The sequence below is a fragment of the Staurois parvus genome, unplaced genomic scaffold, assembly GCF_062004578.1.
Source record: "Staurois parvus isolate SC_StPar_1 unplaced genomic scaffold, SC_StPar_1.0 ptg000154l, whole genome shotgun sequence".
Classification (NCBI taxonomy): domain Eukaryota; kingdom Metazoa; phylum Chordata; class Amphibia; order Anura; family Ranidae; genus Staurois; species Staurois parvus.
Window position 1 is genome coordinate 19,003,710 of NW_028317950.1, and position 23,983 is coordinate 19,027,692.

General features: G+C 45.5%; 1 protein-coding gene across 4 annotated transcripts in view; it reads right to left on the minus strand.

Moving 5' to 3' along the window:
* The window catches only part of SYN1 (synapsin I), a 185,284-nt gene extending 164,917 nt beyond the window's left edge, over positions 1-20,367 (minus strand). For all 4 annotated transcript variants that reach the window (XM_089675158.1, XM_089675157.1, XM_089675161.1 and 1 more), the window contains exon 1: positions 19,859-20,367. In XM_089675158.1, coding sequence (XP_089531284.1) covers positions 19,859-20,181 — 323 coding nt within the window. In that variant the 5' untranslated portion in view covers positions 20,182-20,367. The remainder of the gene's footprint in view (positions 1-19,858) is intronic.
* Between the last annotated feature and the right edge of the window lie 3,616 nt (positions 20,368-23,983).

The following is a 23,983-nucleotide window of genomic DNA, read 5'->3' on the forward strand; positions in this document are numbered from 1 at the left end:
GATCTTTTGTGTTTACTTATACTATGTCAATTACCCCTGTGACCCCTCCACGTGCATAGGCGAGTGTCCAGGATGGCCCATGTGACCTTTGGTTCAACTAGTAGTGAGCATATAAAAGAGGGAGCAGACATTTGGTCAGTTGGCTCTGAGGAAGAGGCAAGTCCTTGAAACGCATCAGCCTATTGGATGTCTATACTCCCTATTGCAGACTGTTACTCAGGCAGTGTTGACCCAGCTGTTCTTTTGTGACATGCCTTGACTTTATTGTCATTTGTGAGTACAACACATACTTTATTTCTTATTAAACATTTTTTATGGTAATGCACTAGGCCTGTGCGCCCTCTGTTTGTTCTATCCTCATTCAGGATTGGCGGCTGCCCTGGGCACTGTGGTATCATGTGGGGTGAGGTGGAGCGGGGGCACCACAAGGAGATTGGGGGGGGATTTGTGTTGGGAAGGGGAATTTGGGGGGTGGCAGGGGGTAAAACATGTTCTAGGAGGGGAAATACGAGGAGGTGTGCTAGGAGTGGTAATTTCTTCTTCTTATTTTACAAAGTAAATTGGGAAGGCTGACCAAATGGATGCAGACTGTCCAAAAAGTAATAGATGTGACCATCAGCTAACTGTGACTGATCTAGATATTAGTAAGATGCCAAATAATGAAAGGTTTCTTCACAGTGAGAGCTGTGAAAATGTGGAATAGACTCCCTCAAGAGTTGGTTCTGGCCAGCTCAGTGGATTGCTGTAGGAAAGTCCTGGATTCTTTCTTGGGTACACAGAATATAACTGGATACTAACATTTATAGGTAAAGTTGATCCAGGGAATATCCGATTGCCTCTCGGGGGATCAGGAAGGAATTTTTTTCCCCTGCAGGAGCAAATTGGATCATGCTTTGCTGGCTTTTGTTGCCTTCCTCTGGATGAACTGTGGGTGTAGGATTATAACCTTTTTTTTTAATGGTTGAACTGGATGGACTTTTTTCAGCCAGACTAACTATTTAACTATGTACATATGATACTGGCACAATAACACGATTTCACAAGAAAACATATGGAACATGTGCAAATATGGCCCTTGTACAACTGCATGTTCCACCGTGTACTTTTTTATCTCAGCAGATATCTATCAGCAGGGGCGTACATACAACGGTCGCAATTGCAACCCTGCCCCATGCTCCGGGGGGCCTGTGTGGGGCGACAGGGACAACATATAGAGGAACCGATCCCCTCCATTTTCCCCATGGAGGGGATCGGTTCCTCTGCATGCCGCCCTTCCTACCCAACTGCGGTGATCAGGCTCCTGTGTACTCCATCGGCCCCCTGCTCCTCCCCCGCAGTGCTGCCAGGAGCTCCCTTCCCCTCTCCCATTGGACGCTGTGGCAGATCTGTCAGGATGGAGAATGGAGAAATGTGTCATTTCCCGGCCCCGTCCTCATCTTAATGAATAGAGTCAGTGATCTGTGTTTACTATGCTACAGTTTATGAATGATTGGTAAGCCCTCTACAGAGCTATTCCTGTCCATTCAGGCTGCACAGAAGGAAATTCAGGGCTGTGTCCCTAATCTTCTTTCTCTGTCTCAAAGGTGAAACATCAAAGGTCTGTTTAGACCCCTGATATCTCACCCCCATGATATCTCACCAAAACCCCCAATGGGGCTGCTAAAATAAAATAAAATGGTAAAAAAAAAAAGCAACTGACACCAGTGGCGGAACTACTAGGTTTGCAAAGGTCACACTTGCGACCTTGGGCTCTGGCGTTTCCCCACCATGAGAGGGCCCTTTATGGTTTCTTGCACCGGTGCCTTGAAGGTTCTAGTTATGCCTTTGTCTAGCAGCCAAAATGTTATGAACAGCCTTTACAAGTTTGTTATGAATTTAGAAAATGATGACCTGTAGATGGTCATTTTCCTCCTTTAAAGCATGCCATCCTCAGAGGGTCTGAATCAGGAACAAAAAACTACTGCCATGAACCAAAGTAAGCTGGTCTTTCTATGCCTCCTGTTCATGTAGATGCTTTTCGGTATAGCTTGTATCATTAATTAGCAACTAGCTGAACTGTTTTGATATTTTGTTCTCAATTCTTTCAAAGAAAATAGTTGAAATCTGTAAAATTGTGTTTAGGCACATAGTAGAGGAAGTAATTAAACAGAAATCTCATCTGCAATTAAAAACATGAAACTGTCACAAATGAAGATAATTGATATGGAGATAATTAAGTTTTCCTTCCAATAAGGTGTGGGCGGGCCCTATAGCAACTGGTGTAGCCCTTGATTTTTCAACCCACATGAATCATCCTTTATAGTTATCTAAGATTGAACAGGCTGAACCTGTCATGTCCGCCAAACTGAAATATAACAGTGATAAAGTAAGTGATAAAGTACCTGCTCCTGCCTACAAAACTGTTTGTTTACACCTGCATCATAGGCCCAGGGCAAGCACAGGTCTTGATTTCTCTCTAAATTAAAACTGAACTCTGTGGAAAAATACATTTTCAAATATACTGTATGTCTTTAGAAATGCAAATCTACATTTTTGGAATGCATTTACAAATATATGTTAAAATTACTTTTTATAAATTAAAAAAATCTGAAGAATATACTTAAAAAAATATGTTTTGAAAAATATATATTTTTAAAATATATTCTTCAGATTTTGTTTAACATATAAAAATGTCATTTTAACATATATTTTTACATATATTTGTAAATGCATTCCAAAAATGTAGATTTGCATTTTTAAAGACCTACAGTATATTCGAAAATGTATTTTAAAAAATATATTTAATATATTTTGTAATAAAAACGCATTTCCGGATACAGTATATATATATATATATATATATATATATATATATATATATATATGTGTGTGTTCAAAATAACAGCAGTGTGTTGAAAAAAGTGAATAAAAGCTCAAAATCCTTCTAATAGCTTTTATTTCCATACACACAAATGCATTGGGAACACTACACATTCTATTCCAAATCAAAACATGAAGAAAAATATATCAAATTTGTGTTGTTCCTCTAAAAAATTAGAATAAAACTGAATATTAGACTGTTCAAAAAAATAGCAGTGTTTGTATTCTTCTTTACAAACTCAAACATTCACTATATAATCTGAAAAATGTTTGAAGATTTTGCTTTCCTTTGAATCACTTAATTAATATTTAGTTGTATAAGCACTGTTTCTGAGAACTGCTGTACATCTGTGTTGTATGGAGTCAACCAACTTCTGGCACCTGTGAACAGGTATTCCAGCCCAGGATGATTGGACTACATTCCACAGTTCTCTATTTCTTGGTTTTACCTCAGAAACGGAATTTTTGATGTCACCCCACAAGTTTTCTATTGGATTAAGATCCGGGGATTGGGCTGGCCACTCCATAACGTCAATCTTGTTGGTCTGGAACCAAGATGTTGCACATTTAATGGTGTGTTTGGGGTCGTTGTCTTGTTGGAACACCCATTTCAAGGGCATTTCCTCTTCAGCATAAGGCAGCATGACCTCTTCAAGTATTCTGATGTATTCAAACTGATCCATGATCCCTGGTATGCGATAAATAGGCCCAACACCGTAGTATGAGAAACATCCCCATATCATGATGCTTGCACAACCATGCTTCACTGTCTTCACAGTGTACTGTGGCTTGAATTCAGTGTTTGGGGGTCGTCTGACAAACTGTCTCCAGCCACTAGACCCAAAAAGAACAATCTTACTTTCATCAGTCCACAAAATGTTGCGCCATTTCTTTTTAGGCCAGTCAATGTGCTCTTTGGCAAATAGTAACCTCTTCAGCACGTCTATTTCTCAACAGTGGGACTTTGCGGGGGCTTCTTGCAGATAGCTTGGCTTCACATAGGCGTCTTCTAATTGTAACAGTACTCACAGGTAACTTTAGACCTTCTTTGATCTTCCTGGAGCTGATTGTTGGCTGAGTCCTTGCCATTTTGGCTATTCTTCTATCCATTTGAATGGTAGTTTTTCGCTTTCTTCCACATCTGTCAGGTTTTGGTTGCCATTTTAAAGCATTTGCGATCATTTTAGCTGAGCAGCCTATCATTTTCTGCACTTCTTTATATGTTTTCCCCTCTCCAATCAACTTTTTAATCGAGGTACGCTGTTCTTCTGAACAATGTCTGGAACGGCCCATTTTCCTCAGAATTTCAGAGAGAAATGCACTGTAACCAGCATGTACAACATTTGCTGCCTTCCTTCCTTAAATAAGGGCAATAATTGCCACCTGTTTTTCAAAGAATGAATGACCTCACTAATAGAACTCCACACTGCTATTATTTTGAACATGCCCCTTTCAATTAGTGATTCAATTACACAGAATCAGCAGCATGCATGTCATGACTGTTGGGTCTGTTGGATTTCTATTACTCTACTACACCTGCTAGTAAATTATTTGCCATGTAGAAATATCATTTCTACCAAAAACAGTGATTGATCAGGTTAGTGATGTCTGACTGCTATTATTTATAACTGTATATATATTGAAAAATATTTTGAAATATATTGAATATGGTCAAAATTGTAGTATTTCAAATATATATCAATATATTTGGGAAGAATATTTTTAAAATATATTTCAAATAAATTTTTCTTCCATATGGGTACCTACAGTATCAGTAACAAAACTATTTATACCTTTTATTTACCTGATCTCTTGCTCTCTTCATGTTATAAGGATCCCCCTTCCCCCAGCCTCTTCTCTAAAGCTCTAGTTTGCAGACACTCTTATGTCATCAAGTACAATGCAGAGACAACAGTCCGACATGTCACCCAGAATTCTGGTCTAATCAACATTGCTCTTGTTCCCAGAGCAGTACTGTTGATTAGAGAAGTGTTTGGTGCAGGGGCAAGAACAAATTGGACCGCTGAAGAACCCAGACACTGCTCTCTGTGAAAGAGACTTGGTACTAAAATGATCACAGCTGTCTACTGGGCCCTGTGCAGAGTGACTACCCTACAGTATAGTAACAACAGCGGATCCTCCGCTTGGCACAGGCACCTTTCACAGAACGCCTTGCATTTTTCTCAGTCAATGCAAGGTATGTCCTGATTGGATGAAGTGAAGAGATGGGGCAGTGATGTCAAGATCTCCACCTTGTCCAATCAGAGAACGCTTCACTTAATTGAGAAAAGGGCAAAGCATTCAGTGCTGAATAAATAGAAGCAGGATGTTTCCTAGCAGCCAGCAGTTTCCACCTGATGCTGGCTGCTGGGAAAGTATATAACCCCTCCCTTGATTTTAGCCACATACCTGCTTGCTGATTATCCTGATCCCTGCCTTATCCTTATACCTAGGGTTGCCACCTCATCCCTTTAAAACCAAACACATTAATTACACAGATTCTGAGGCTAATTTAAAGCAGGTAAGGAACTAAGTGAGTTTAATTACCACCTTAATCAGCCACAGAACCTGTGTAATTAATATGTGTTTGGTTTTAAAGGGAGGAGGTGGCAACCCTACCATTACCCCATCTGTGCTCCCCTTGTTCCTGGTCCCATTCCTGGTAATGCCCTGTTTATCCGTGCTTCCCTCTTGCTTGTATATATTGTAGTATCATTAGTATGCTAGTTAATTATTCTGTCACTTATACTGTTCACGTATATTTTCACGCTTGCCTTGTATACCATTTGCTTTTGATTTGCATTTTATTTTAATTATACTCAGTCTGATTCTAGTTTCATAATTACAGCTACATTGAACTGGTCATCCCTGCTGCTGCTGGATGCCTGCATTCGGTATCCCTTACACCACAGGTGTCAAACACAAGGCCTGCGGGCCGAATCCGGACCTCCAGGCCATTTCATGTGGCCTTTGCCCCTCTCCTGCAGGTACCCCCTTGTCTCCGCTCCTACCTTGTCTCAGCAGTCGGCAGCAGAGAAGAGAATAGAACTCCTCTGCCAAATCCTGCAGCTCTCAGGGCTCGTTCACACTTGACTGTTTTTCCAACTCTTGCCAAACGCCCCTATAGCGTTTGACAAGCGTTGGTCCAGCGTTTGTGGAGCGTTTTTAATGCTCCGCAAACGCCGCATGCGCGGTTTAGTGGCGGTTGCTAGGCATTTGCCAAGCGTTAAAAACGCCCCACAAATGCCTATAATGAAGTTTGAATGGTGTTAACACTCCGCAAACACCCCATTACCTTGAATAGGAGGCTTCAACTCTTCCTGACTTGACCAGAGGCATCCGTTTTGCTGCGATGCAACGCTAACGCTCCCGTTTGAACAGCACCATGTGCAGAATTTTCCCAGGCGTTTGAGAAACGGTAAAAACGCTTTCCAAACGCCTGTCTGTCGCTTGCTAACAAGGCTAGTGTGAACAAAACCTTAGTGCAGCTGCAGCACCCCCTCATCTCTGCCTCCCCTGGTCTCAGCATTCAGCAGACTCTGGTAACTGACTTCACTCCTCCTCTGGTCCTCCTCCAGACTCTGCACTTTCTGCTTTCCAGCTCTGCCCCCAAAGGGGGTGCACGGTGATGTTAGGGAGGGTGTGGGATTGTTGACATCTGATGTAATGGGGATGGGGGTGCTCTGGATCTAGTCTTACAGATACAACCGGCCCTTTGAGGGCAACCATAATGCTGATATGGCCCGCAATGAAATGGAGTTTGACACCTCTGCCTTACATAGTCAGCCAGGGACAGGTCATTAGGTAGAAGCAGGGAGCCAGAGAGTGCTGACTAGATGGAAGCAGGCAGTGGGTAAGTGCTGACTAGGTAGAAGCAGGCAACCGAAAAGTGCTTACTGGGTAGGAGTAGGCAGCAGAAAAGTGCTAACAAAGTAGCAGTAGGCAGCCCGGATGTACTAAATATGTAGGAGCATGCACATTACAGTGATGACAGCAAAGCTTCTACATTATTTCCATTACTTTATGCACAGTGCAGGCTCCTGAGAAAAGATGGGATACAACTATACATACATCAACATGCAAATGCATTAAAAATGAATTTTATCTGTTTGAATATCATGGTAAACGTATGGTGCTGTATACAGAAACATATACAAATAAGTCTGCTAGAAGCACTTACTCACTCACATTGCTTTCCAAAATCCACTTTAATGCTGCCGGCCTTCTAAATCAATACTCCTAGTCCCTTGCCAGTCATATTTAATGCATTTTACATTAACAGTCATTGGATGTCCTAAGCTGATTTAGTCTACCCTATGTTTAGACTGTCCTACACACATTCTATAGTGCTGACCTCCCTTTGCCCTTTCTCCTGGCTATCCAAGCCCTATCCGCTCTTCTCCCATTAATAGAACAAATTGTGCTCATTTCCCAGTCTAATTCCCACGTCAGATCTGCTATTACCCAGAATTCCACCCACTACGTGTATATACCCCATTCTGTGCAAAAGACCTAAAGATGACCTAAATCATACGATTTTCCGTTCTGTTTGATTCTGATGCAACATGAATGTTTTACAGAACCGCATGCGATATTGATTACATGAGTGGATTGCTTGCTGGAGCCAATGGATATATTCCCCCGTGTGATGTGCTTGTCTGATTGGTCACGACTTGTAGTCGGGATATGCATGTTTCAGCGACAGTGATTTCATAGTGTTTTGATTACAAAAAGGACAAGCCTGCTATGTAGATGTATCACAAGGAATAAATGAAAGCTGGACACGCACGTTACAATTGTTATTCAATGTGATTATAATTTTCAATTATGATTTCTGTGTTTTCCTGGCTGTACTGCCAGGCGTGCCTTTTTATTTCTTATTCATATTACCAAACACACTATAAAAAGACAAATATTAAAGTGGCTCTAAAGGCAGAACAGTTTTTACCTTATAAATGATTGTAAAGGGATTTTTTTTTTTTTTAACACTCATGATGACTCTCTCCCAAGCCGTGCTGTGTCTGTCCATTGACACACACTGTGTGGCTTGGCCCCACCCTTGCTCCCTACTGGCTGTAATTGACAGCAGCAGGAACCAATGGCTCCCACTGCTGCCTCTGAGCCAACGAGAAGAAAGAGCAGCAATGCTGCTTTCAGGCACAGCGCTGGATCGACATCGGGCTCAGGTAAATATTAGGGGGGACTGGGGGGGCTGCACACAGAAGGTTTTTTAACTTAATGCAAGGTAAAAAAACCTTCTGCCTTTAGAATCACTTTAATGCATTCCCTGCATTCAGGTAAAAAATGTTCCGGTAGTTGTGTCGCACCTTTACCCAACATATATCTACCTATCTCTATCCAGCACTGTGCCTGTCTGCAGCAGCACTAGTCTCTCACAGAACGCAGAGGCATCAGCAAGAGCCATTGGCTCCTGCTGTTGTCAATCAAATACTGTGAGGAGGGACCAGAGTTTGGCCTGAGTCGCGCTGTGTGTGTCTGTGGACACATATGCACCCCCATACCAAACAGCTTGCTATGGTGGTGCATACAGAAGAGGAGGGGCCTAGAGTGCCTGCAGGGGACCCCAGAAGAGAAGGTTTGGGGCTGCAGTGGTATTGCACACATCAGGTAAGAATAACATGTTTGTTATTTTAGAAAAAGAAAGTCAACCTTTACAACCACTTTAAAGCAGCATTAAATGTTCAGATTTTTTTTTAATGAATACATGCTAACCAGCCTGGTAAACATTCTCTACTACTGGTTTTTATTGCATGGTTACATTAGTCTAGATAGACCACTGTAAGTATGCATATTCTACACCTGTGGAAGCTAGAAATTACTGTAGTAGTTGCTGCTGCTACAGTGATCACCAATGTCTTCTGGGTCCTGTGCCGGGTGGTCAACCTGCTGTATAGTAACCACAGTGGGTCATCCACTCAGCACAGGTGCCTTTCATAGAATGCCTTACATTTTTCTCATTTTATCAATTCTCTGATTGGACGAAATTGAGAGGCTGCGTGGTGATGTAACCATCCATTAACTCTGGCTTTAGGTCCCTCAACACAACTTCCTCAAATTTCCTGTTGGAAAGAATGCACATTGTGAATCAGGTTGCAAAACATAGAGCTGGCTCCTGCAGCTGTCCATCAAGTGGCTTGGTGAAGACAGGGGAAGCAGGGGAGTGGCTTGCTGTGAGGCTCTGTGTTTGTATGGACACACACAGCATATATTACACAGCATCCATTCAGCTTCAGTCCTGGCTAGGAGCACAGACACAAGGGTAGCTCCATAGAATCCTTTGAGCTTAAGGAGCCATCCTGAAGCCGGGATGGGGTGCAAGTGCTGAGGTCACAGGCTGAAGCAGGTGGAAAGAAAAGCTTTTGATTCTCAAGAGGCAGCATGAACGGCAAGTTCTCACCTTAGTAGGTGAAATGTATTAAAAAAAGAAAGAAAATAGTATCACTTTCATTTTTAAGAATTAACAAATCTTTTGGCAAATTACAATTATAAATGAAAAAAATTATTGCACACGCCGCAGTCAGAAAATATAAGAAATCTAAGTATTCTCTTTGATCCAACCCAAAGGTCAATCTAATTCAGTCATCTTGACAAAACACAATTGCCTCACAATCACCAGATAAATGGATTTATAAAGGTAAAACCAAGGAGTGAGAGAATAACGTGCATAGACTCCATTGCAGTCTAATGTCCTTGCTGGGATAGCCCAGACCACAAGGTCAAATCTTGTATCAGGCTTTTCCTCTGCACTAATATTTCTACTGGATTGCACAGAATTCATAGCATACTGGAAAACCTATAGACTACTGTATTGCATCATTACAAAAATTCCTTTGTATAGTCAGCATTAGTAGAGGACCAAAGTTCACCAAATCTTGATGGATTTCAAGCAAATGTTGCTGTCTTCACATAGCTTTCTACAACAACCTTCCGAAAAGGGTCAGCCCACCTTTACCTGACATTTCAGTTTTGGATCGTTCTTGTGGGAAGAGCTCCACATGTATAAGGAACTGGTAGACTGCCATTACATGACTCCTTCCAAAATTGCACTGTCTGGATTTAATGCAATCTGAGTTGCTTTCCCAAAAATAAAGTTCCACTTACTCTGTAAAAAAAATAAAAGTCAGCAGCTACAAAAACTGTAGCTGCTGACTTTTAAAACACAGCCACTCACCTGTCCCACGATCCCGCGGTGCCCCCGCCGCAGCCCATTTCACCGGCCATTCTGTATTCCAGGAGGCCGGCATCTTCAGTGTCGGCACCCGGCTTTGACAGCTTGCGGCCTCACAGCTGGGTACCCACTGCGCATGCGCTTCCTGAATGGCCCAGTTGTCTTCTGGAACCTGTCATGTGTCCCACAAGACTACGGGAGGGAGAGTAGGAGGACAACTTCCGCCTCCGATTACCTAGGCGATCGCAGCGGAAGTGGGAGCGGGTACCTGTCAATTTCGGGTATCCGCTCCCTAAAGATGCCAATCCTTAATGGCGAGCGGGGGACAAATCTTTAAAGTGGAACGTCCCCTTTTGGGTGGAACTCTGCTTTAAAGCAGAGTTCCAGCCGTTTTTGTGTTTATTAAAACTCAGCAGGTACCAAAACTGTAGCTGCTGACTTTTAATAAACACACACTCACCTGTCCCGAGGTCCAGCGACGTGCTCACCAGCACCGTCTCTTCTCTCCCTCTTCTCTGCCCGGCACCGGCATCTCAACTGTGGACACCAGGCTGTGAAAGCTAGAGGATTCATAGTCGGATGCCCACTGTGCATACGCAAGTCACACTGCGCATCCTGATTGGTCCAGCAGTCTTCTGGGACCTGTGAAGGTTCCCAGGAGACTGTGGGAGGAAAGAAGGGGGCCACTTCTGGCTCACTTCGCTGCGGCAAACTGAGCCGGAAGTGGAAGTGGGTACCTATCAAAACCAGGTATTCACTCCTCCTCAAAAGGTGCCAAATATGGCAGTGGAGGAGGGGAGGAGGCAAACAAGTGGAGCTTCCACTTTTGGGTGGAACTCCGATTTAATGTAGAACTATAGGCAAAACCTGTTTTTTTTTTTCATTTTGGATAAAGTAAGGGAGGATTATAAAATCTGCATGTTCTATTTTTGCCCTCTCTGTCCCATTGGGGAGATTTATCTTAACTTCCTGTGCCATTGCCAAAACAGGAAGTGAGAGGAAATCCCTGCACATAAAAGGGATCTCTTGTGGACCACCAGGTCACCAGAAATTGTGTCCCCATAAGAAGATTTCCCCTCTATTACTTTTCTGGCGCAAACCGAAATTTGGGGATTTTGTTTTACTTTCACTTTCAATGATAACTGTAAACAGGACAAATAGAGAGAGTGTATCACCCTAACGGGGACACAGAAAGCAATAAAAACTGACAGGTGTTCTAACCCCTCTCCTCTCTATTCAAAACTAAAAAAAAGCTTTGCCTTTGATTATACATCAGCCTGAGTTCACATATGTGCGGTGCGGTATATCGCATGTGATTTGCACAGGAACCGCACCGCATTCCTATGCAAATCACATGCGATTTGTGTGCGGTGCGATTGGAGCCATACATTTTGTATGGCTCTGTTCACACCGCACCCGCACCAAAAACATGCAGGACCCTTTTTCGGGCCCGCACTAGAATCGGATTGCATGGGTACTCACACCTATGCGATTCGATTATGCACATCGCACCGCGTTTTGCGAACCGCTTTTGAGGTGTTGTTAACATACACACCCACAGCAGTTCCCATGAACGGGGTGTGATTGTGATGCGGTGCGCACCGCTTCAGTGTGAACCTGGGCTTAAAGTAGAAGTTCAGTCAAAATTGAACTAAGGCTACACCTACTCCCACCCCCACTTACCTATTCTGAAGCCTCTCCGGTCCAGTCACATGGTCTCCCCAGCAGAGGCTTCTGTGTAGAGGAGAGATCGCCGACAAGGTATGACTAGGTATGTATACAAATCTTTTCTTTACAGGGTTACATAGAATAGGTTTAGAATGGGGATAGGAGTAGGTTTAGTCTTCATGCACACTAGACATTTTTACAGCGGCTGTTTTTGACTTTTGGCATTTTTTTCTACAGCCAGTAAACTCTCCGGCATGTTATCCTATGTGTCCATGCACACATAGACTGTACTCAGCATTTTTTAGCAGGAGCGTTTTTTTGCCTGGGAAAAAAACCCAGAACTAGTGGGTTTCTAGAGGAGTTTTTTAGCTGTAAAAACGCTCTAACATTGAAAAACGCGGCAAAATTTAGTAAGAACATTTTTGGACATTTGTTTGAGCAAAAAAATTGGGGTTTTTTTGGTTAAAAAACCCGCAAACATGAAAAAAAGCAGCAAAACGCCGCTAAATGCTAATGCAAAAAAAGTTTAAAAAAACGTTGAAAAACTGACTTTTTTCACGGGACTTTACACAAGTAACATTACCAGCATTATAAAAACACCCAGTGTGAATGGAGCCTAAGGCTCCATGAACACTGCAGCTGATAAACTCACTTTTCTGTGTTTTTTCAGCAGCCCCGGAACTCTCCCTAACGTTTTCCTATGTGTCCATGTACACATTGCCGTTTACAGGCAGTTGAGTTTACAGTCGTTTTTTTGAACGCTCCAAACTTGCGCTCAGGAGTAGATTTTATCAGCGTTCCAAACGCTTGTAATCGTGGCTAAACACTGCAAACTGTGTTTGTAAGCGTTTGCGTTTGGAAATATTTTTTAACTTTTCCATTTCCAGATACTGTCCAGAGCCTTTTTTCATCATGAAAAATGCATGCAAAGCGTTTTCCCGGGACTCAAATGGACCTGGTACACCATACTTTGAGGTTTCGCATGAAAGAAAATATTTTAGATACTGCTCCAATAATTTCTGCACACAAATGAGCTGGAACACATCCAAACACCACAAAAAAACAGACAGCTAATCTCAACAAATACTGCTCTCTCTGCTTCTGCTCTCTCTTTCTCTCAATATGTCTGAAATAGTTAATATTTTACTATTTTTCAGTGCTTTCTGGGCATTTCGGAAGGTCTCCTGAGGTTATCTTTAAAAAACGCTTCTAAACAAAATACTCATAAACGCACATAAACGCGGTATGCAAATGTAATGCAAACAGACATTTTTTAACCTACATTTTCCAGCAGTCAGTTTCCATCGTTCAGAAGTGTCCCGTGTACATGGAGCCTTAGACTTAGTTAGATTTTGACTGAACTTCCTACCTACTTTAAAGTAGGGTCAGTCAAAGTGAAGTCACAACTCCTGAACTGCGTGCTTCTTCCAGATCATTGACTCAAAATGTACTGAATCTAATGGATCAAGATGACAGTCAGCAAAGGCAGTCTACATAATTTTTGCAGTATAGATTTAAGTTCCTGGTTGTGTACATCTGTCTCACCAAGGGACCTAAGAAACTAATAAAGAAGAAAAAAGCACCTCTAAGTGCAGTATAAGGACATTTATTTCGGAACAATGGAAAATCACTCACATGGTAAAAGTATAAAAAAGCTCATCGTTGTATTGAAGTGTCAAGGTGAAGTCCTTGCTGAGTGAGCCGCGATCTGTGCTTAACTACTTGGCACCGGCGCCTCCCGGCCCTTTAAGAGTTTCAGAAGCTGGGAGGTGGGGCGGGGTTTTAAGGTCATGTGACCGCCGTGATTCACCAACACAGCGGTCACATGATCGGGAAAGGTCCCGATCGAAAGAGAAGATCGGGACCTTTCCCTGAGTACCGGACACGTGTGCTGGGAGCACGCAGGGTGCACGCTCTCAGCACATATGTTTTTCTTAATTGCACGCAAATGTGCGGCCTCCCGGCATCTGGGCCTTGTGCGGCCGGCGTGAAGAGGTTAAGGGAGACTGTAGATGGAGGGAGTCGACTAGCATGTGTATGTCTGAGAAGATGGACAATGGAACTCACCTTGGAGCGCAACTTCGGCGTCAGCGTGATAACATAGGGAGGACCAGCATGCAATGCGACGTGTTTCGGAGCATGCGCAAAGCTGCTGGGCAGAACCGCGCTCCCGGCCTATGCTTGAGAAGGGAGCACGCTTGCCGTCCAGAGATGAGCTTTTTTATACTTTTACCATGTGAGTGGTTTTCCATTATAACAAAATAAATGTCCATATACTGCACTTAGAGGCGCTTTATCTTCTTCATTGTGTCTTTACCCAGAGCCTGCTACAGCTTCAAGAGCTTGTCCTAGTGCTATGTGGACATATATATATTGAACTTTATTATGTACTTTTACTTTGTTCTTTGGCATCAGGACTTGGGGAATTAGTTTGCGCTGTTTTTTCTGTTCTTTGACTTCGACCTAAGAAACTAAAACCATGAGGTAAGAGCCCGTTAAACTCCAGTTAAAACTGAAATAGTACATGGTCGGCATATTGGTCCCTTTTAATAAGGTCAGTGATGATGTTCAAATTCCAGTAACCATAACAACCAATCAGGTCTCACCTTTCACACGTTTAAAACAATAAGAGCAATTAAAGTAGAACTAAAAAAAAAATAACATATACAGTTAAACAAAATAAAAGAGCAATTGTTGCTGCAATAATCACCTGCAACTTGGTGCTGTCCTCTTCAAATATTTAATTTCCACCACCAGATGTCTTCAGTCTTTTAGGCTGAATAAAGGCCAGCATCATTCAACCTGCTTCTTCTGAGCCCAGGCTGTCCTGAGACTGGACAGTTAAAGGAGAAGTAGCACAGCGATGAGCTCATCTCTCATCTCTCTGTAGCACTGGTTTCTCCTTCAGTCACCTTGCTTCTTGTCAGCACATACACTGATTAGATCCTTGTGTAGGATGCCAACCATAGATGGATTGGAATTCGGCCAGTTCAGCAGGGATTGGACAAATTGCAATCCATCTATGGACAGGCTAGTTGTACTGATGTTGATCCATCAATCAACTTCAGTAGCCTATTGGATTTTTTACATTTGATCACTACCAGAAGCTATAGTCGCCTCCCTCTGTCAGAATACAAACGTTCACTGGGAGGGATTCTCCCATCAACACTGACTGTGTTGATGGAGGAATCAAGCAATTTTCTTTCCTGCAACATGTGGTTGCAAAAAAGAAAATTGCTTTGAGCTCTGCTGTACAGGCACTGCTCCGTTGTACAGGGCTGACACCAAATCAAATTCAGGTACTTACACTGCTTGTATTAAAATAAATGTCAAAATGTATTAATGAATACAGAGCTGCATTACGTTGTGTCATTTATTTGTGCCTAGAGTTCGGCTTTAAGAATGGAGAGTAATTGGCTTCCTTGTGTTCATTCACTCTGCACATTGCTAACTGCTTCATTATACAGGATTTACTGAGGGAATGGTTTAACACTTAGATCTTCATGGAAAATATCCCCTAGCAACTCATCATAACCCATCTTCATTATTCTGACTTCTTTTAACTGAATAACCCAAAAATCCGATTGGTTGCTAAAGGTTACTGGGTTTTTTTTGTTTTTTTTTCAGATCAAAATAGCTCTTCATATTGATGCTAAATATGTTTACTTCCAATACATGTCTCCAGCATCTCCCTTCAGAAACAAGCCCATCAGTAGTGACAAACTGAGAAATACTGTACATGCCTACAATGTACACAATCATGGAATACACAGGCAATTTACACATAATATAACAACACAGGAAAGATCAAAAATAACAATGTTACTTTACCTTCCTATACCCATTTGTCTCAGAAAATGTTTTTGCTTCCTAAGCCCCTGCTCCTAATTTGCCATTATGCCTCTACAATCCATCTAACCATCCTGATTCTCAGCCCTCCTTATAAATATTTCTACATTTCCCATCTGTCAAAGCCTGCTCTCCTCTGTGCATCTCCAATTCCACCATATTGCTGACCTTTGACCACCCATCAATCAATGTTCCTTTTTGTCAAGAGCCTCCCCAGAACCACTGATCCTAATGTGACATCATTTCTTTATTCCTTCCCCCCCATTACTGTATATCCTTCACGTCCTACAGCCTTATCATCTTCTTAGCCGGTCCTCTTTCATCTCTGTCCGCTGTTCTATATCCTTCACAATCTCATTTTCCCCTCCCCCAACGGACCGCAAACCACAGTCACCTACCCTAGTTCCCCACAGTGCTCCTATAGTCTGTCTTTAGTCTCTACCTTCTCTACTCCTTCGCGGTGCCCAGTGTCTACTACTCCTCTCCCCCGTGCCAGTCCTTGTCATGATCTAATATGCCAGTCACTGTCATCCTGCCCATGCCAACATCTGGCTTTTCCATGCCACAGTCTCTGCCACCCTCCCATAATGGACAACCATTCTGTCCTTCACCTTTTAAGTGCTCAGTCCTTACAATCTCTAAGTGTGTCTCTTATCTCCCCATTTCCTGATATTCCTTTATTTCTTCTGCTAAATCCTTTCATCCTCTGATATCCTCCTACATCTTCTACCAGAACCTATGATCTATCATCATCTACACCATTCACCACCACACTCCCTACACCCTTCTCCAACACGCCCCCCTACACCATTCACCACCACACTCCCTACACCCTTCTCCAACACGCCCCCCTACACCATTCACCACCACACTCCCTACACCCTTCTCCAACACGCCCCCCTACACCATTCACCACCACACTCCCTACACCCTTCTCCAACACGCCCCCTACACCATTCACCGCCACACTCCCTACACCCTTCTCCAACACGCCCCCTACACCATTCACCACCACACTCCCTACACCCTTCTCCAACACGCCCCCCTACACCATTCACCACCACACTCCCTACACCCTTCTCCAACACGCCCCCCTACACCATTCACCACCACACTCCCTACACCCTTCTCCAACACGCCCCCTACACCATTCACCGCCACACTCCCTACACCCTTCTCCAACACGCCCCCTACACCATTCTGCGCCACACTCCCTACACCCTTCTCCAACACGCCCCCTACACCATTCTGCACCACACTCCCTACACCCTTCTCCAACACGCCCCCTACACCATTCACCACCACACTCCCTACACCCTTCTCCAACACGCCCCCCTACACCATTCACCACCACACTCCCTACACCCTTCTCCAACACGCCCCCTACACCATTCACCACCACACTCCCTACACCCTTCTCCAACACGCCCCCTACACCATTCACCACCACACTCCCTACACCCTTCTCCAACACGCCCCCTACACCATTCACCACCACACTCCCTACACCCTTCTCCAACACGCCCCCTACACCATTCTGCACCACGCTCCCTATGCCATTCTCCACCACGCTCCCTACATTATTCTTTACCACGCTCCCTATGCCATTCTCCACCACACTCCCTACACCATTCTCCACCATGCTCCCTACATTATTCTCCACCATGCTCCCTATACCATTCTCCAACATGCTCTCTACATTGTTCTCTACCACACTCCCTACACCATTCTCCACCATGCTCCCTACATCAATCTCAACCTTGCTCCCTACACCATTCACCACCACACTCCCTACACCGTTCTCCACTACACTTCCTACATTGCTCACCACCACACTCCCTGCATCGATCTCAACCTTGTTCCCTACACCATTCACCACCACACTCCCTACATCGTTCTCCACCACACTCCCTACATCGTTCTCCACTACGCTTCCTAAATTGTTCACCACCACGCTCCCTACATCGATCTCAACCTTGATCCCTACACCGTTCACCTCCACACTCCCTACATCGTTCTCCACCAGACTCCCTACAACGTTCTCCACCACACTTCTTACATCGTTCGACAGCACACTCCTTACATTGTTCTCTACAACACTCCCTACACCATTCTCTACCACGCTCCCTACAGGATTCTCCCCCACACTCCCTACAGGAATCTCCAGCACACTCCCTACAGGATTCTCCACTACACTCCCTACAGGATTCTCCACTACACTCCCTACATCATTCTCTACCATGCTCCTCACACCATTCTCCACCAGGCTATTCCTTATCACTCTTCCTACACCATTCTCCACTATGCTTCCTACACCAATCTCTACTGACCACACTGCCTGTTCCATTCTCCACCACACTCCCTACACCATCCTCTACCACTCTCCCAATGCCAGTGTCCACCATCTTTCCCAGGCCAGACCCTACCATGCTTCCTAATGCTCACCCTACCATCCTCCTTTTGTCCATAACCCCCGCCTGTGTTCCTAGTCCTGATACGACTCTCTTCCTCCCTGTGCCATTGTTCAGTATCCACACATATCTTCCATGTGATCCCCCTGAGCCTGGTCTCTAGAACCTTTACATGTCCCCTGGCTTTATTCCTATTGATCTCCATCATTCTCCCTGTGCCTATCATTCTTATACTTCTTCCTGAGGCAGTCCCTATCATCCTTATCCCCATTCTTATACCCCTCATATGTCAGTCTCCATCACCCCCTTCTGTGCCAATCATTATCATTCTTCCTGTACCAGTCCTTCTAACCCTTATGCCTGTGCTCATCCTCCCTATACCAGTCCTTCCATCAAGTCCCTTCTGTCTGACACTAAGCTCCTCTAGGCCAGTTGCTACCCACCCCCCATCATCCTCCCTGACACCCCCATACTTCTGCCTCCCCTCATGCTCCTCTATGCCCCCCCTCCAAAAAAAAATAAATCATTGATAAACCCACATCTCTGTCCCCTCTCAATACTCATCTTTGCCCACCTTCCCATGTAATTTCCTGACAGCCTCGCCCCCCTGCCCCCCCTCTCCTGTCACTCCCTGATACCCCTATACCTCTGCCTCCCCCTCCCATGTTCCCATACCTCTGCCCCCCACCACTTTATCCCGCCCCAATATAAGTCCCTGTCACTTCCATACCTCTGCCCCCCCATGTTATCCCCCTCCCCAATATAAGTCCCTGTCACACCCATACCTCTGCCCCCCAGCACGTTATCCCGCCCCATATAAGTTCCCAATACCCCCATACCTCTGCCTTCCCCATGATATCCCCTCCCGCATGTAAGTCCCTGTCACCAACATACCCCTGCCCCACGTTATCCCCCCCCCCATGTAAATCCTTGTCACCCCCATACATCTGCACCCCCCATGTTATTCTCCCCAATATAAGTTCCCTGTCACCCCCATACCTCTGCCCCCCATGTTATCCCCCTCCCCAATATAAGTTCCTGTCACACCCATACCTTTGCAACCCCCATGTTATTCCCCCCCATGTAAATCCCTGTCACCCACATACATCTGCACCCCCCCATGTTATTCCCCCCCCAATATAAGTCCCTGTCATCCCCATACCTCTGCCCCCCATGTTATCCCCCTCCCCAATATAAGTCCCTGTCACCCCTATACCTCTGCACCCCCATGTTATTCCCCCAATATAAGTCCCTGTCACCCACATACATCTGCACCCCTGATGTTATTCCCCCCAATATAAGTCCCTGTCACCCCCATACCTCTGCCCCCCCATGTTATTTCTGCCCCACGTAAGATGCGGTCACCTCCATACCTCTACCCCCCATGTTATTTCTGCCCCACGTAAGATGTGGTCACCCCCATACCTCTGCCCCTCCATGTTATTTCTGCCCCGCGTAAGATGTGGTCACCTCCCTACCTCTACCCCCCATGTTATTTCTGCCCCACGTAAGATGTGGTCACCCCCATACCTCTACCCCCATGTTATTTCTGCCCCACGTAAGATGCGGTCACCCCCATACCTCTACCCCCATGTCATTTCTGCCCCACGTAAGATGCGGTCACCCCCATACCTCTGCCCCCCCATGTTATTTCTGCCCCACGTAAGATGCGGTCACCCCCATACCTCTGCCCCCCCATGTTATTTCTGCCCCACGTAAGATGCGGTCACCCCCATACCTCTGCCCCTCCATGTTATTTCTGCCCCACGTAAGATGCGGTCACCTCCATACCTCTACCCCCATGTTATCCCCACACCCCCTCCCCAATATAAGTCCCCATCACCCGGATCCCCACCCCCCATGCCCAGTCCCGGTGTCTCACCAGTCGGTGTGGGGCTCGTCAATGACCAGCAGTAGTTTGGCCCCCCTGGACGCCGCCCCGGAGACCCCCCCGGTGGCGGTGGAGACCTGCTCGCTGAGGGCGGCGGTGGTCTGTTTGACCGCATTGGAGAGAGAAGAGAAGAAGCCGCCGCCTCCCCCTCCCCCTCCTCCGCTGGGCTCCGGGGACACGGCGGGGGGTCCCGGAGAGACGGAGGGGGGCGGCGGGGCGGGGGGGTCCGGACGTTGCAGGTCGCTCATGTAGCCATTTGGCAGGTTGGCCATGAAGTTGCTGTCTGACAGGCGTCGCCTTAGGTAATTCATCATGAGGTTTTTACGGTTCTGCTGCTACCGGGAACAGGCAGAGCCGCTGGCTGGGCTGCAGAGCCCGAGAACGGGTGAGGGCGGACCGGGGACGGACGGTGTGTACGGACTCCACAGGCTGCTCCTCTATCTGTCTCCTCGGCGACCGACAGAGCTCAGCATCCTCCCCTCCTCCCTCCCCGACGCATGGTACCTCCTGCTCCTCTCACCGCCTCCCACACCCCGCGGGGCACAGTGGAGCGCTCCGCCGACCGCACTAAATGCACGGAGCTGGAACGTACCATATGCGGACGAGGGGTGGCAGGGCGGTAAGGGTGACTCACCTGCATCATGGGTCCCCCTGTGATGATGCAGAATGGAGCGAGCTGGTACCCAGAGGAAGCGGAGTGGAGATGCAGGTGTTCAGAGAGAGGATGGAGGAGGATGGATCATCATCATAGGGACAGCATGGGCTATGGATGGGGGGTAATCATCATTATATGTGTATCCTGGACTATGGATGAGGAGGAATCATCATCATAGGGGAGCCTGGGATATGGATGGGGAGGAATCATCATCATAGGGGAGCCTGGGCTGTGGATGAGGAGGAATCATCATTATATGGGAGCCTGTACTATGGACGAGGAGGAATCATCATCATAGGGGAGCCTGGGCTATGGATGGGGAGGAATCATCATCATAGGGGAGCCTGGGCTGTGGATGAGGAGGAATCATCATTATATGGGAGCCTGTACTATGGACGAGGAGGAATCATCATCATAGGGGAGCCTGGGCTATGGATGGGGAGGAATCATCATCATAGGGGAGCCTGGGCTGTGGATGAGGAGGAATCATCATTATATGGGAGCCTGTACTATGGACGAGGAGGAATCATCATCATAGGGGAGCCTGGGCTATGGATGGGGAGGAATCATCATCATAGGGGAGCCTGGGCTGTGGATGAGGAGGTGTCATCATTATATGGGTATCCTGGACTATGGATGAGGAGGAATCATCATCATAGGGGAGCCTGGGCTGTGGATGAGGAGGAATCATCATTATATGGGTATCCTGGACTATGGATGAGGAGGAATCATCATTATAGAGGGGCATGGGATATGGATGGGGAGGAATCATCATCATAGGGGAGCCTGGGCTATGGATGGGGAAGAATCATCATCATAGGGGAGCCTGGGCTATGAATTGGGGGGGGGGGTTTAATCATCATCATAGGGGGCTGTGGATGTGGGGTAATCAACATCATAGGGGTATCTTGGACTACGGTTTGGGGGGTATCATCGTAATAGGGGTATCCTGGACTATAGTTGAAAAATCATCATCATAGGGACAGCCTGGGCTATGGATTGGGAGGAATCATGATCATAGGGTTGTCCTTGACTATGGATGGGGAGGATTCATCATTATAGGGGTATCCTGGACTTAGGATGGGGAGGAATCATCATCATAGGGTTATCAAGGACTATGGTTGTGGAGAAATCATCATCATAGGGATAGCCTGAGCTATGGATGGGGGAGAATCATCACTATAGGGGAGCCTGAGCTATGGATGCGCAGTAATTAACATTATAGGGGTATCCTGGACTATGGATGGGGGGTGGGTCATCGTCATTAGGGTGTCTTGGACTATGGATATGGAGGAATCATCATTATAGGCATATCCTGACTTTAGATGGGTAGGGTCCATCATTATAGGGGCATCCTGGACTATGGATGGGGAGGAATCATCATCATTGGGATATCCTGGACTATGGATGGGGAGGAATCATCATCATAGGGAAACCTAGACTATGGATGGGGAGGAATCATCATCATAAGGGTATCTTGGACTATAGATGGGGAGGAATCATCATTATAGGGATATCCTGACTATGGATGGGGAGGATCCATCATTATAGGGATATCCTGACTATGGATGGGGCGGGTCCATTATTATACGGGTATCTTGGGCTATGGATGGGGAGGAATCATTATCAGTGCGATATCCTGGAATATGGACAGGGAGGAATCATCATCATAATGGTTTCCTGGACTTAATGAAGGGGAGGAAACATCATTATAGGCAAGCCTGGACTATGGCTGGGGAGGAATCATCATCATAGTTAGCCTGGGCTAAGGATGGGAAGAAATCATCATCCTAGGGGCAGCCTGGACTATAGATGGGGAGGAATCATCATCAAAGGGGTATCCTGGACTTTGGATGGGGAGGAATCATCATTATAGAGATAACCTGGACTATGGATGAGAAGGAATCATAATCATAGGGAAGCCTGGACTATGGATGGGGAGGAATCATCATCATAAGGGTATCTTGGACTTTGGATTAGGAGGAATCATCATTATAGGGATATCCTGGACTATAGAAGGGGAGGAATCATCATTATGGGGGTATCCTGGACTAGGGATGTGGAGGAATCATCATCACAGGAGAGCCTGGACTATAGATGGAGAGAAATTGTCATTATAGGGGTACTATGGACTATGGAAATAAATCAGCATCATACGGTATCCAGGGCTATGGATGAGGAGGAATTATCATCCTAGGGATATCCTGGACTATAGATGGGGAGGAATCATCATTATAGGGATATCCTGGACTATGGATGGGGAGGAATCATCATCACTGCAATATTCTGGAATATGGATGGGGAGGAATCATCATCATAAGGGTTTCCTGGACTTAATGAAGTGGAGGAAACATCATCATAGGAAAGCCTGGACTATAGATGGGGAGGAATCATCATCATAGTTAGCCAGGGCTATGAATGGGGAGAAATCATCATGATAGGGGTATCCTGGACTTTGGATGGGGAGGAATCATCATGATAAGGGTATCTTGGACTATGGATGGGGAGGAATCATCAGCATAGGGAAGCCTGGACTATGGATGGGGAGGATCCATCATTATAGGGGTATCCTGTGCTATGGATGGGGAGAAATCATCATCATTGGGATATCTTGGAATATGGATTGGGAGGAATCATCATCATAAGGGTATCCTGCACCATGGAAGGGGGGGGGAATCATCATTATAGGCATATCCTGACTATAGATGGGGAGGGTCCAACATTATAGGTGCATCCTGGACTATGGACGGGTAGGAATCATTATCATAAGTGAGCTTGGACTATGGATGGGGAGGGATCATCATCATAAGGGAACTTGAAATATGGATGGGGAGGAATCATCATCACAGGGAAGCCTGGGCTATGGATGGGGAGGAATCATCATCACAGGGGTATTATGGATCATGGATGGAAAATAATCATGATCATAAGGGAGCCTGGACTATGGATGGGGAGGAATCACCATTATAGGAGTATCCAGGGCTATGGATAGGGAGGAATCATCATCGTAGGGAAGCCTGGACTTTGGATGGAGAGGAATAATTTTTATAGGGGTATCCTGGACTATGGAAAGGGATGAATCATCAATTCATGAATATCCTGGACTATGGATGGGGACTAATCATCATTATTGGGGTATTCTGGACTAGGGACGGGATGGGAAGCATCATCATAGGGGTATCCTGGACTATGGATCGGTAAGAATCATCATTATATGGGTATCCTGGACTATGGATGGGGAGGAATCATCATCATAGGGATATCCTGGACTTTAGATGGGAGAGAATCCTGATCATAGGGGTATTATGGACTATGGATGGAAAGAAATCTTCATCATAGGGGAGCCTGGACTATGGATGGGGGGGATCATCATAGGGATATCCTGGACTGTGGATGGGGAGGATCCATCATTATAGGGGCATCCTGTGCTATGGATGGGGAGAAATAAGCATCATTGGGAT